We start from the raw sequence: 14,223 nt of genomic DNA on the forward strand, positions 1-14,223 counted from the left end.
AGAGAGTCATTTCCTGAGTCAGCAAACACAATAGACCTGAATGTGTTTAATTAACCCTCAGAGCAGACCTGGGATAACTAGAGAGTCATTTCCTGAGTCAGCAAACACAATAGATCTGAATGTGTTTAATTAACCCTCAGAGCAGACCTGGGATAACTAGAGAGTCATTTCCTGAGTCAGCAAACACAATAGACCTGAATGTGTTTAATTAACCCTCAGAGCAGACCTGGGATAACTAGAGAGTCATTTCCTGAGTCAGCAAACACAATAGATCTGAATGTGTTTAATTAACCCTCAGAGCAGACCTGGGATAACTAGAGAGTCATTTCCTGAGTCAGCAAACACAATAGACCTGAATGTGTTTAATTAACCCTCAGAGCAGACCTGGGATAACTAGAGTTTTAACTACGCTTTGTGGAAAGTATCTATTTTTACAAATGTTTACTTTGGAGGCGACTACAACTATTTGGATACAGGCCCCTCCCCCCAAATACTACTTTTTAATAAAACTATTTGAATACAGACCCCCCCCCCCCCCCCACCTCAAAAAAATACTAATTTTTAAAACTATTTGAATTACAGACCCCCCCACCTCAAAAAAATACTACCTTTTAAAACTATTTGAATACAGACCCCCCCCCCCAAAAAAAATAAAAATAAATATATACTACTTTTTAAAACTATTTGAATACAGATCTGAGAAAGCAGCTTACAGTGGCTTTGCAAAAGTATTCAGACCTGCTGAACAGTTAATCAAATGGTCACCCTCACTATTTATATTAACAACCCCCCCCCCCCCTTTTGTTTCTACACTGCTGCTACTCACTGTTTATTATCTATGCATAGTCACTTTACAAATTAGCTCGACTAACCTGTACCCCCGCACGTTGACTCGGTGCCGCTACCCCCTGTTTAGAGCCTCGTTATTGTTATGTCATTTTCTTGTGTTACTTTTTTGATGAGATTTTATTACTTTAGTTTATTTTGTAAATACTTTCTTCACTCTATTTATTGAACTGTATCGTTGGTTAAAGGGGTTTGTAAAGTATTTCACGTTAAGTATTCGGCACGTGACAAATAAAATTTGATTTGAATATCAGCCTAATGAATTAAAACAATGGCATCATGTCAAAATTAATGCTGTGGTACGTTTTAAAGTCGACGTAGTGATGTTATTTTTAACACTTTCCTTTCCCTTCACAGAGAGGTGGACCTCTATACGGGATACACCACGCGGAACATCCTATGCATGCCCATCGTTTCCAGGGGGACCGTAATAGGGGTCGTACAGATGGTTAACAAGCTGAGTGGAAGTGCCTTCACCAAAACAGACGAGAACAACTTCAAGATGTTTGCCGTCTTCTGTGCTCTAGCCTTGCACTGTGCCAACGTCAGTGTTTTGTCTCTTTTAATATATATATTTTTTTATTTTTAAATCAAAATGTATTTTATTTTGTGTCTGAAAGAAAAACAAGCCACATACACGACATTCAGGATACAGTATACAAATCATCAGAGAGTTTCTCTTTCCACTAAAATCAGCGATTCTCAACTCTGTACTACACGGTTAACCAACACCATTTATCAATATTAGACAAAGTAAAAACTTGGAAGAGATGTGGAAAATCATGACTAAAGCTGAACTATTTAGCTCTGTTGGGACCAGCACTCCCTGACATGTCTTTTAAGCTGTGTGTCCCTGAGACGCTATTAAACCTCTGGGGGTAGGACAGCCAGGCTGTAGCCACACTGACGCCAAAACTCTGGGGGTAGGACAGCCAGGCGGTAGCCACACTGACGCCAAACCTCTGGGATAGGACAGCCAGGCGGTAGCCACACTGATGCCAAACCTCTGGGATAGGACAGCCAGGCTGTAGCCACACTGACGCCAAACCTCTGGGGGTAGGACAGCCAGGCGGTAGCCACACTGACACCAAACCTCTGGGGGTAGGACAGCCAGGCTGTAGCCACACTGACGCCAAACCTCTGGGGTAGGACAGCCAGGCTGTAGCCACACTGACGCCAAACCTCTGGGGTAGGACAGCCAGGCGGTAGCCACACTGACGCCAAACCTCTGGGATAGGACAGCCAGGCGGTAGCCACACTGACGCCAAACCTCTGGGATAGGACAGCCAGGCTGTAGCCACACTGACGCCAAACCTTTGGGATAGGACAGCCAGGCTGTAGCCACACTGACACCAAACCTCTGGGGGTAAGACAGCCATTCTGTAGCCACACTGACGCCAAACCTCTGGGGTAGGACAGCCAGGCTGTAGCCACACTGACGCCAAACCTCTGGGGTAGGACAGCCAGGCGGTAGCCACACTGATGCCAAACCTCTGGGATAGGACAGCCAGGCGGTAGCCACACTGACGCCAAACCTCTGGGGTAGGACAGCCAGGCTGTAGCCACACTGACGCCAAACCTCTGGGGTAGGACAGCCAGGCTGTAGCCACACTGACGCCAAACCTCTGGGGTAGGACAGCCAGGCTGTAGCCACACTGACGCCAAACCTCTGGGGGTAGGACAGCCAGGCGGTAGCCACACTGACGCCAAACCCCCACACCTTCCCTCCATGGGGTCTCGGCGTTTGGCGGGGGAGGGTCTCGGGGTTTGGCGGAAGAGGGTCTCGGGGTTTGGCGGGGGAGGGTCTCGGGGTTTGGCGGGGGAGGGTCTCGGCGTTTGGCGGGGGAGGGTCTCGGCGTTTGGTGGGGGAGGGTCTTGGCGTTTTGCGGGGGAGGGTCTCTGCGTTTGACGGGGGAGGGTCTCTGCGTTTGACGGGGGAGGGTCTCGGCGTTTGGCGGGGGAGGGTCTCGGCATTTGATGGGGGAGGGTCTCGGCGTTTGACGGGGAAGGGTCTCGGTGTTTGGCGGGGGAGGGTCTCGGCATTTGATGGGGGAGGGTCTCGGCGTTTGACGGGGGAGGGTCTCGGCGTTTGACGGGGGAGGGTCTCGGCGTTTGGCGGGGGAGGGTCTCGGGGTGTTACAGTATTAACGGGCCTCGTCCATATTTAAAAGTAATGTCCGTGACGCTCCTGCGTAAGTGTGTCGCATGGTGGAGGAGAGGAAGAGAGAGGAGAAGAGGAGAGGGGGAGAGACAGGCATAGGCGGAGGAGAGGAGCAGAGAGAGAGACTGAGGGGAGGAGTTAGGAAAGGAGGGGAGAGGAGAGAGGGAGGGCAGAGGGTGAGAGAGAGGAGTGACGGAAAAGAGGGAAGGAGGGAAGAGAGAGACTGAGAGGAGAAAGAGAGGGGAGAGGGGAGAGGAGAGAGACAGGAGGAGCGGAGAGACAGAGGGGAGAAAGAGAGGGGAGAGACGAGAGGAGAGAGACGGGAGGAGAGGAGAGGACAGGGGAGAGACTGAGGGGAGGAGAGGAGAACGAGAGATGAGATACTGAGGGGAGGGAGAGATGGGAGAAAGAGAGAGGAGAGGAGAGAGACTGAGGGAAAGAGAGGAGAAAGAGAGGAGAGTGACATGGGAGGGAGAGGAAAAAGAGAGGAGAGAGACTGAGGGGAAAGGGAGAGGAGAGAGACTGAGGGGAGGATGAGGACAGGGGAAAGGAGAGGAGAGAGACTGGGGAGGATGAGGACAGGGGGGAAAGGAGAGGAGAGAGAGTCTTTGGTGCCAAGGACAGGGGAACGATATGCCTCCCAACTGCAACGCCAAGAGAAAAAGAATGGTCCATTTTTTTCACTGTCTGACAGGGTCTGTCTCCCTGTCTGTTCGCATGTTCTCATCTGTCTTGTCTTTTTCTGTCTGTCTCTCTCTGTCTCTGTCTGTCCGTCCAGATGTACCACCGGATCAGGCACTCTGAGTGTATCTACAGGGTAACCATGGAGAAGTTGTCCTACCACAGTATCTGTACTTCAGAGGAGTGGAAGACCCTCACACAGCTGGACCTTCCTACGCCCCTATACAAAGAGATAGAACTGTGAGTGTCTAACCTTAACACCCCTATACAAAGAGATAGAACTGTGAGTGTCTAACCTTAACACCCCTATACAAAGAGATAGAACTGTGAGTGTCTAACCATAAGGCCCCTATACAAAGAGATAGAACTGTGAGTGTCCTAAGACAGACAGACAGACAGACAGACAGGCAGGAGAGAATGGCCAGAGCAGGAAGGGTGTGTGTGTGTGCGTGTGTGCGTGTGCGTGTGCGTGTGCGTGTGTGTGTGTGTGTGTGTGTGTGTGTGTGTGTGTGTGTGTGTGTGTGTGTGTGTGTTCGTGTGTATGTGTGTGTCTGTGCGTGTTTCAGCCCTGCAAGATCTACAGCTATTGCCTGTATCTATCTCGTTCTTCCACATAAACACACACACACAAATGCATGCATGCACACACTCACACACACACTCTCTCTCACACACACACACCCTGTTACACCACACACTGCAGCCGATGATAATCTAAGATGCTCCCTCTTTCTCTCCCTCCTCTCCCTCTACCCTCCCTCCCTCCTCTCCCTCTACCCCCTTCCCCTCCTCTCCCTCCTACCCTCTCTCCCTCCTACCCTCTATCCCTCTACCCTCTCTCCCTCTACCCTCTCTCCCTCCTACCCTCTCTCCCTCCTACCCTCTATCCCTCTACCCTCTCTCCCTCTACCTCTCTCCCTCCTACCCTCTCTCCCTCTACCCTTTCTCTCTCCTCTCCCCCCTACCCCCTCTCCCTCCTACCCTCTCTGCCTCCTCTCTCTCCTACCCTCTCTCCCTCCTACCCTGCCTCTCCGTCCTACCTTCTCTCCCCCTCCTACCCTCTCTTCCTCCTCTCTCTCCTACCCTCTCTCCCCCCCTACCCTCTCTCCCTCCTACCCTGTCTCTCCCCCCTACCCTGTCTCTCCCTCCCTTCTCCAGGTTTCATTTTGACATTAGTCAGTTTGAGGAGCTGTGGCCGGCTGTCTTTGTATACATGGTCCACAACTCATGTGGAGAGACCAGGTACGTATATATGTCCTCTGGGACATTTACAGCTGCTTGTCATCAGGGGAATTAACTTAGTCATATATACCCATAGACTCTAAGATAAATTAACTTAGCCATATATACCCATAGACTCTAAGATAAATTAACTTAGCCATATATACCCATAGACTCTAAGATAAATTAACTTAGCCATATATACCCATAGACTCTTAGATAAATTAACTTAGCCATATATACCCATAGACTCTAAGATAAATTAACTTAGCCATATATACCCATAGATTCTACAATATAAATTAACTTAGCCATATATACCCATAGACTCTAAGATAAATTAACTTAGCCATATATACCCATAGATTCTACAACATGAATTAACTTAGCCATATATACCCATAGACTCTAAGATAAATTAACTTAGCCATATATACCCATAGACTCTAAGATAAATTAACTTAGCCATATATACCCATAGATTCTACAATATGAATTAACTTAGCCATATATACCCATAGACTCTAAGATAAATTAACTCAGCCATATATACCCATAGACTCTAAGATTGTCATGTATTGTCATGTTGTGTCTTGTTTCTGTCCTTTCCCTTCACCCTGTCTCCCTCTGCTGGTCGTTATTAGGTTACCTTTTCTCCCCCTCTTTCCCCCAGCTGTTCCTTGTCTCCTCCTAACTACCTCGTCACCCCTTTTCCCACCTGTTCCCTTTTTCCCTCTGATTAGTCCTCTATATCTCTCTCTGTTTTTGTTCCTGTCTTTGTCGGATTCTTGTTTGTGTTTTTCATGCCTGAACCAGACTATCGTCATGTTTGCTGCAACCTTGTCCTGTCCTGTCGGAATCTGCCGGTCCATCTGAGCCTACCTATGTTTTGTTATTAAAGAAGTTCTGTTTACGTTAATTCGCTTTTGGGTCCTCATTCACGCACCGTAACAGAAGAATCCGACCAAGAATGGACCCAGCGACTTCGGATCCTCTCCACTCAGCCGTCGAGATCCAGGGAGCGATGCTAGGCAGACACGAGCAGGAATTGTCTGCTGCTCGACATGCCGTTGAGACCCTGGCCACCCAAGTCTCCAACCTCACAGAACAGGTTCACCATCTCCGCCTCGATCCACCGGCCACTTCCAGGGCTTTCGAATCTCCGGAGCCCAGAATCAATAACCCGCCGTGTTACTCTGGGGAGCCCACTGAATGCCGCTCGTTCCTCACCCAGTGTGATATTGTGTTTTCTCTCCAGCCCAACACTTACTCCAGGAGCACTGCTCGTGTCGCCTACGTCATATCTCTCCTTACTGGACGGGCTCGTGAGTGGGGCACGGCAATCTGGGAGGCAAGGGCTGAGTGTACTAACCAGTATCAGGACTTTAAGGAGGAGATGATACGGGTTTTTGCTCGATCTGTTTTTGGGGAGGAGGCTTCCAGGGCCCTGTCTTCCCTATGTCAAGGTAATCGATCCATAACAGACTACTCTATTGAGTTTCGCACTCTTGCTGCCTCCAGTGGCTGGAACGAGCCGGCTTTGCTCGCTCGTTTTCTGGAGGGTCTCCGCGCAGAGGTAAAGGATGAGATTCTCTCCCGGGAGGTTCCTTCCAGCGTGGATTCCTTGATTGAACTCGCTATTCGCATTGAGCGACGGGTTGATCTTCGTCACCGAGCTCGTGGAAAGGAGCTCGCGTTCTCCGTTGCCCCCCTCTCCGCATCACTACCATCTTCCTCTGCCGGCTCGGGTGCTGAGCCTATGCAGCTGGGAGGTATCCGCATCTCGACTAAGGAGAGGGAACGGAGAATCACCAACCGCCTCTGTCTCTATTGCGGTTCTGCTGGTCATTTTGTCACTTCATGTCCAGTAAAAGCCAGAGCTCATCAGTAAGCGGAGGGCTACTGGTGAGCGCTACTACTCCTGTCTCTCCTTCAAGATCCTGCACTACCTTGTCGGTCCATCTACGCTGGACCGGTTCGTCAGCTTCCTGCAGTGCCTTAATAGACTCTGGGGCGGAGGGCTGTTTTATGGACGAGACCTGGGCTCGGGAACATGACATTCCTCTCAGACAGTTAAGGGAGTCCACGGCCTTGTTCGCCCTGGATGGTAGTCCTCTCCCCAGGATTCAGCGTGAGACGCTACCTTTAACCCTCACTGTTTCTGGTAATCATAGCGAAACCATTTCTTTTTTAATTTTTCGTTCACCTTTTACACCTGTTGTTTTGGGCCATCCCTGGCTAGTTTGTCATAATCCTTCCATTAATTGGTCTAGTAATTCTATCCTCTCCTGGAACGTCTCTTGTCATGTGAAATGTTTAATGTCTGCTATCCCTCCTGTTTCCTCTGTCTCTTCTTCACAGGAGGAGCCTGGTGATTTGACAGGGGTGCCGGAGGAATATCACGATCTGCGCACGGTGTTCAGTCGGTCCAGGGCCACCTCTCTTCCCCCACACCGGTCGTATGATTGTAGTATTGATCTCCTTCCGGGAACCACTCCCCCCCGGGGTAGACTATACTCTCTGTCGGCTCCCGAACGTAAGGCTCTCGAAGATTATTTGTCTGTAGCTCTTGCCGCCGGTACCATAGTCCCCTCCTCCTCTCCCGCCGGAGCGGGGTTTTTTTTTGTTAAGAAGAGGGGACGGGTCCCTGCGCCCCTGCATAGATTATCGAGGGCTGAATGACATAACAGTGAAGAATCGTTATCCGCTTCCTCTTATGTCTTCAGCCTTCGAGATCCTGCAGGGAGCCAGGTTTTTCACTAAGTTGGACCTTCGTAACGCTTACCATCTCGTGCGCATCAGGGAGGGGGACGAGTGGAAGACGGCGTTTAACACTCCGTTAGGGCACTTTGAATACCGGGTTCTTCCTTTCGGCCTCGCTAACGCTCCAGCTGTCTTTCAGGCATTAGTCAATGATGTCCTGAGAGACATGCTGAACATCTTTGTTTTCGTTTACCTTGACGATATCCTGATTTTTTCACCGTCACTCCAGATTCATGTTCAGCACGTTCGACGTGTCCTCCAGCGCCTTTTAGAGAATTGTCTTTTTGTGAAGGCTGAGAAGTGCTCTTTTCATGCCTCCTCCGTCACATTTCTCGGTTCTGTTATTTCCGCTGAAGGCATTAAGATGGATCCCGCTAAGGTCCAAGCTGTCATTGATTGGCCCGTCCCTAAGTCACGCGTCGAGCTGCAGCGCTTTCTCGGCTTCGCGAACTTCTATCGTCGTTTCATCCGTAATTTCGGTCAGGTGGCAGCTCCTCTCACAGCCCTTACTTCTGTCAAGACGTGCTTTAAGTGGTCCGTTTCCGCCCAGGGAGCTTTTGATCTCCTCAAGAATCGTTTTACATCCGCACCTATCCTTGTTACACCTGACGTCACTAGACAGTTCGTTGTCGAGGTTGACGCGTCAGAGGTGGGCGTGGGAGCCATTCTTTCTCAGCGCTCTCTCTCTGACGACAAGATCCACCCTTGCGCGTATTTTTCTCATCGCCTGTCGCCGTCGGAACGTAACTATGATGTGGGAAACCGCGAACTGCTCGCCATCCGCTTAGCCCTAGGCGAATGGCGACAGTGGTTGGAGGGGGCGACCGTTCCTTTTGTCGTTTGGACTGACCATAGGAACCTTGAGTACATCCGTTCTGCCAAACGACTTAATGCGCGTCAGGCGCGCTGGGCGATGTTTTTCGCTCGTTTCGAGTTCGTGATTTCTTATCGTCCGGGCTCTAAGAACACCAAGCCTGATGCTTTATCTCGTCTCTTCAGTTCTTCAGTAGCCTCCACTGACCCCGAGGGGATTCTCCCTGAGGGGCGTGTTGTCGGGTTGACTGTCTGGGGAATTGAGAGGCAGGTAAAGCAAGCACTCACTCAAACTCCGTCGCCGCGCGCTTGTCCTAGGAACCTTCTTTTCGTTCCCGTTCCTACTCGTCTGGCCGTTCTTCAGTGGGCTCACTCTGCCAAGTTAGCCGGCCATCCTGGCGTTCGGGGTACGCTTGCTTCCATTCGCCAGCGTTTTTGGTGGCCCACCCGGGAGCATGACACGCGTCGCTTCGTGGCTGCTTGTTCGGTCTGCGCGCAGACTAAGTCCGGTAACTCCCCTCCTGCCGGCCGTCTCAGGCCGCTTCCCATTCCCTCTCGACCGTGGTCTCACATCGCCTTAGATTTTGTCACCGGACTGCCTTCGTCAGCGGGGAAGACTGTTATTCTTACGGTTGTCGACAGGTTCTCTAAGGCGGCTCATTTTATTCCCCTTGCTAAGCTTCCTTCTGCTAAAGAGACGGCACAAATCATCATCGAGAATGTTTTCAGAATTCATGGCCTTCCGTCAGACGTCGTTTCGGACAGAGGTCCGCAATTCACGTCTCAATTTTGGAGGGAGTTTTGCCGTTTGATTGGGGCTTCCGTCAGTCTCTCTTCCGGCTTTCACCCCCAGTCTAACGGTCAAGCAGAACGGGCCAATCAGACTATTGGTCGCATCTTACGCAGTCTTTCTTTTCGCAACCCTGCGTCTTGGTCAGAACAGCTCCCCTGGGCAGAATACGCCCACAACTCGCTTCCTTCGTCTGCGACCGGGCTATCTCCTTTTCAGAGTAGCCTCGGGTACCAGCCTCCGCTGTTCTCATCTCAGTTCGCCGAGTCCAGCGTCCCCTCCGCTCAGGCTTTTGTCCAACGTTGCGAGCGCACCTGGAAGAGGGTCAGGTCTGCACTTTGCCGTTATAGGGCGCAGACTGTGAGAGCTGCTAATAAGCGTAGAACTAAGAGTCCTAGATATTGTCGCGGTCAGAGAGTTTGGCTCTCCACTCAGAACCTTCCCCTTAAGACCGCTTCTCGCAAGTTGACCCCGCGGTTCATTGGTCCGTTCCGTATTTCTCGGATCATTAATCCTGTCGCAGTGCGACTTCTTCTTCCGCGATATCTTCGTCGCGTCCACCCGGTCTTCCATGTCTCCTGTGTCAAGCCCGTTCTTCGCGCCCCCGCTCGTCTTCCCCCCCCCCCATCCTTGTCGAGGGCGCACCCATCTACAGGGTCCGTAGGATTTTGGACATGCGTCCTCGGGGCCGTGGTCATCAGTACCTAGTAGATTGGGAGGGGTACGGTCCTGAGGAGAGGAGTTGGGTTCCCTCTCGGGACGTGCTGGACCGTGCGCTGATCGATGATTTCCTCCGTTGCCGCCAGGTTTCCTCCTCGAGTGCGCCAGGAGGCGCTCGGTGAGTGGGGGGGTACTGTCATGTATTGTCATGTTGTGTCTTGTTTCTGTCCTTTCCCTTCACCCTGTCTCCCTCTGCTGGTCGTTATTAGGTTACCTTTTCTCCCCCTCTTTCCCCCAGCTGTTCCTTGTCTCCTCCTAACTACCTCGTCACCCCTTTTCCCACCTGTTCCCTTTTTCCCTCTGATTAGTCCTCTATATCTCTCTCTGTTTTTGTTCCTGTCTTTGTCGGATTCTTGTTTGTGTTTTTCATGCCTGAACCAGACTATCGTCATGTTTGCTGCAACCTTGTCCTGTCCTGTCGGAATCTGCCGGTCCATCTGAGCCTACCTATGTTTTGTTATTAAAGAAGTTCTGTTTACGTTAATTCGCTTTTGGGTCCTCATTCACGCACCGTAACAAAGATAAATTAACTTAGTCATATATACCCATAGACTCTAAGATAAATTAACTTAGTCATACATACCCATAGATTCTACAATATAAATTAACTTAGCCATATATACCCATAGACTCTACAATATAAATTAACTTAGCCATATATACCCATAGACTCTAAGATAAATTAACTAAGCCAAATATACCCATAGACTCTAAGATAAATTAACTTAGTCAAATATACCCATAGACTCTAAGATAAATTTACTTAGCCATATATGCCCATAGACTCTAAGATAAATTAACTTAGTCATATATACCCATAGACTCTAAGATAAATTAACTGAGCCAAATATACCCATATACTCTAAGATAAATTAACTCAGTCAAATATACCCATAGACTCTAAGATAAATTAACTTAGCCATATATACCCATAGACTCTAAGATAAATTAACTTAGCCAAATATACCCATAGACTCTAAGATAAATTAACTTAGCCAAATATACCCATAGACTCTTAGATAAATTAACTTAGTCAAATATACCCATAGACTCTAAGATAAATTAACTTAGCCAAATATACCCATAGACTCTAAGATAAATTAACTTAGCCAAATATACCCATAGACTCTTAGATAAATTAACTTAGTCAAATATACCCATAGACTCTAAGATAAATTAACTTAGCCAAATATACCCATAGACTCTTAGATAAATTAACTTAGTCAAATATACCCATAGACTCTAAGATAAATTAACTTAGCCAAATATACCCATAGAACAGGATAAATACTATTCCTCTACAATACTTTACCTCTCTCTCTCTCTCTTGCTCTCAATTCAATTGAAGGGTTTTATTGGCATAGGAATCATGTGCTTACACACACACACACACACACACACACACACACACACACACACAGCGAGTTAAATGGATCATAAACAACAGTGAAATAAAAAATAAATAGTAAATATTACACTCACAGACGTTCCAAAAGAATAAAGACATTTCAAATGTCATATTATGTCTATATACAGTGTTGTAACGATGTGCAAATAGTTAAAGTACAATAAATAAGCATAAATATGAGTTGTATTTACAATGGTGTGTGTTCTTCACTGGTTGCACTTTTCTTGTGGCAACAGGTCACAAATCTTGCTGCTGTGATGGCACACTGTGGAATTTCACCCAGTAGATATGGGAGTTTTTCAAACTTGGGTTTGTTTTCAAATTCTTTTGTGGATCTGTGTAATCTGAGGGAAATATGTGTCTCTAATATGGTCATACATTGGGCAGGAGGTTAGGAAGTGCAGCTCAGTTTCCACCTCATTTTGTGGGCAGTGTGCACATAGCCTGTCTTCTCTTGAGAGCCATGTCTGCCTACGGCGGCCTTTCTCAATAGCAAGGCTATGCTCACTGAGTCCGTACATAGTCAAAGATTTCCTTAAGTTTGGGTCAGTCACAGTGGTCAGGTATTCTGCCGCTGTGTACTCTCTGTTTCGGCCAAATAGCATTCTAGTTTGCTCTGTGTTTTTGTAAATTCTTTCCAATGTGTCAAGTAATTATCTTTTAGTTTTCTCATGATTTGGTTGGGTCTAATTGTGCTGCTGTCCTGGGGCTCTGTGGGGTGTGTTTGTGAACAGAACCCCAGGACCAGCTTGCTTAGGGGACTCTTCTTCAGCTTCATCTCTCTGTAGGTGATGGCTTTGTTATGGAAGGTTTGGGAATCGCTTCCTTTTAGGTGGTTAATGTCTCTTTTCTGGATTTTGATCATTAGCGGGTATCGGTGTCATTCTGCTCTGCATGCATTATTTGGTGTTTAAGTTGTACACTGAGGATATTTTTGGCAGACTTCTGCATGCAGAATCTCAATTTGGTGTTTGTCGCATTTTGTGAATTCTTGGTTGGTGAGCGGATCCCAGACCTCACAACCATGAAGGGCAATGGGTTCGATAACTGATTGAAGTATTTTTAGCCAGATTCTAATTGGTACATCGAGTTTTATGTTCCTTTTGATGGAATAGAATGCCCTTCTTGCCTTGTCTCTCAGATCGTTCACAGCTTTGTGGAAGTTACCTGTGGCGCTGAGGTTTAGGCCAAGGTATGTATAGTTTTTTGTGTGCTCTAGGGCAACAGTGTCTAGATGGAATTTGTATTTGTGGTCCTGGTGACTGGACCTTTTTTGGAACACCATTATTTTGGTCTTACTGAGATTTACTGTCAGGGCCCAGGTCTGACAGAATCTGTGCATAATATCTAGGTGCTGCTGTAGGCCCTCCTTGGTTGGGGACAGAAGCACCAGATCATCAGCAAACAGTAGACATTTGACTTCAGATTCTAGTAGGGTGAGGCCGGGTGCTTCAGATTGTTCTAGTGCCCTCGCCAAAAGGTCTGGGTTAGGTCTGCTCCTCCCTGTTTCACACCTGGTAGTGGATGGGACTACCAGCACTCTGTAACCTAGAGGGCAACCAGTGGGTCCGTCTCCCTTATACCATGTTTCACACCTGGTAGTGTGGTGGATGGGACTACCAGCTCTCTGTAACATAGAGGGCAACCAGTGGGTCCGTCTCCATTATACCATGTTTCACACCTGGTAGTGGATGGGACTACCAGCACTCTGTAACCTAGAGGGCAACCAGTGGGTCCGTCTCCCTTATACCCTGTTTCACACCTGGTAGTGTGGTGGATGGGACTACCAGCTCTCTGTAACCTAGAGGGCAACCAGTGGGTCCGTCTCCCTTATACCATGTTTCACACCTGGTAGTGGATGGGACTACCAGCACTCTGTAACCTAGAGGGCAACCAGTGGTTACATCTCCCTTATACCATGTTTCACACCTGGTAGTGTGGTGGATGGGACTACCAGCTCTCTGTATTCTAGAGGACAACCAGTGGGTCCATATCCTCTATACCACCCACCTGGTAGTGTGGTGGATGGGACTACCAGCTCTCTGTAACCTAGAGGACAACCAGTGGGTCCGTCTCCTCTATACCACCCACCTGGTAGTGTGGTGGATGGGACTACCAGCTCTCTGTAATCTAGAGGGCAACCAGTGGGTCCGTCTCCTCTATACCAGGTTTCTTGTAGGATGCAATGTCTGTATTTAATTACTTTGATGAAGTCTGGGTTCCTGCTCTTTAGACCAAAGGCAGATGACCTCAGACCCTCTTTCTCTCTCTCTCTCCCCTCCCCATCCTCTCCCTACCTCTCCCCCAATCCTCTCTCTCTTTTTCTCCCCCTCTCTTTCTCCTCCCCTCCCTAACCCTGTTTAGAATGAGTTGATGACATCCATGCTTTCACTTTTCTCATGTTTTGGTTGGGTCTAACCATGTTGCTGTCTCTCTCTCTACCTCTCCCCATCCTCTCCCTACCTCTCCCCCATCCCCTCTCTCTCTCTTCTATCCTCTCCTTACCTCTCCCCCTATCCTCTATCTCTCTCTCCTATCCTCTCCCTACCTCTCCCCCTATCCTCTATCTCTCTCTCCTATCCTCTCCCTACCTCTCCCCATCCTCTCTCTCTCTCTCCTATCCTCTCCCATCCTCTCCCCCTATCCTCTATCTCTCTCCCCATCCTCTCCCCTATCCTCTATCTCTCTCCCCATCCTCTCCCCTATCCTCTATCTCTCTCCCCATCCTCTCCCCCTATCCTCTCTCTCTCCCCATCCTCTCCCCCTATCCTCTCTCTCTCTCCTATCCTCTCGCTACCTCTCCCCTATCCCCTCTGTCTC

The 14,223-nt window shown here is 48.7% G+C and overlaps 1 protein-coding gene across 1 annotated transcript in view; it reads left to right on the plus strand.

Moving 5' to 3' along the window:
• Window positions 1-14,223, plus strand: part of LOC110499502 (cAMP and cAMP-inhibited cGMP 3',5'-cyclic phosphodiesterase 10A) — a 170,947-nt gene that overhangs the window by 129,874 nt on the left and 26,850 nt on the right. Inside the window, exons 13-15 of the mRNA XM_036956385.1 lie at window positions 1,204-1,390; window positions 3,786-3,928; window positions 4,847-4,930. Coding sequence (XP_036812280.1) covers window positions 1,204-1,390; window positions 3,786-3,928; window positions 4,847-4,930 — 414 coding nt within the window. The remainder of the gene's footprint in view (window positions 1-1,203; window positions 1,391-3,785; window positions 3,929-4,846; window positions 4,931-14,223) is intronic.

The sequence above is a fragment of the Oncorhynchus mykiss genome, chromosome 20 (assembly GCF_013265735.2).
Source record: "Oncorhynchus mykiss isolate Arlee chromosome 20, USDA_OmykA_1.1, whole genome shotgun sequence".
NCBI lineage: Eukaryota > Metazoa > Chordata > Actinopteri > Salmoniformes > Salmonidae > Oncorhynchus > Oncorhynchus mykiss.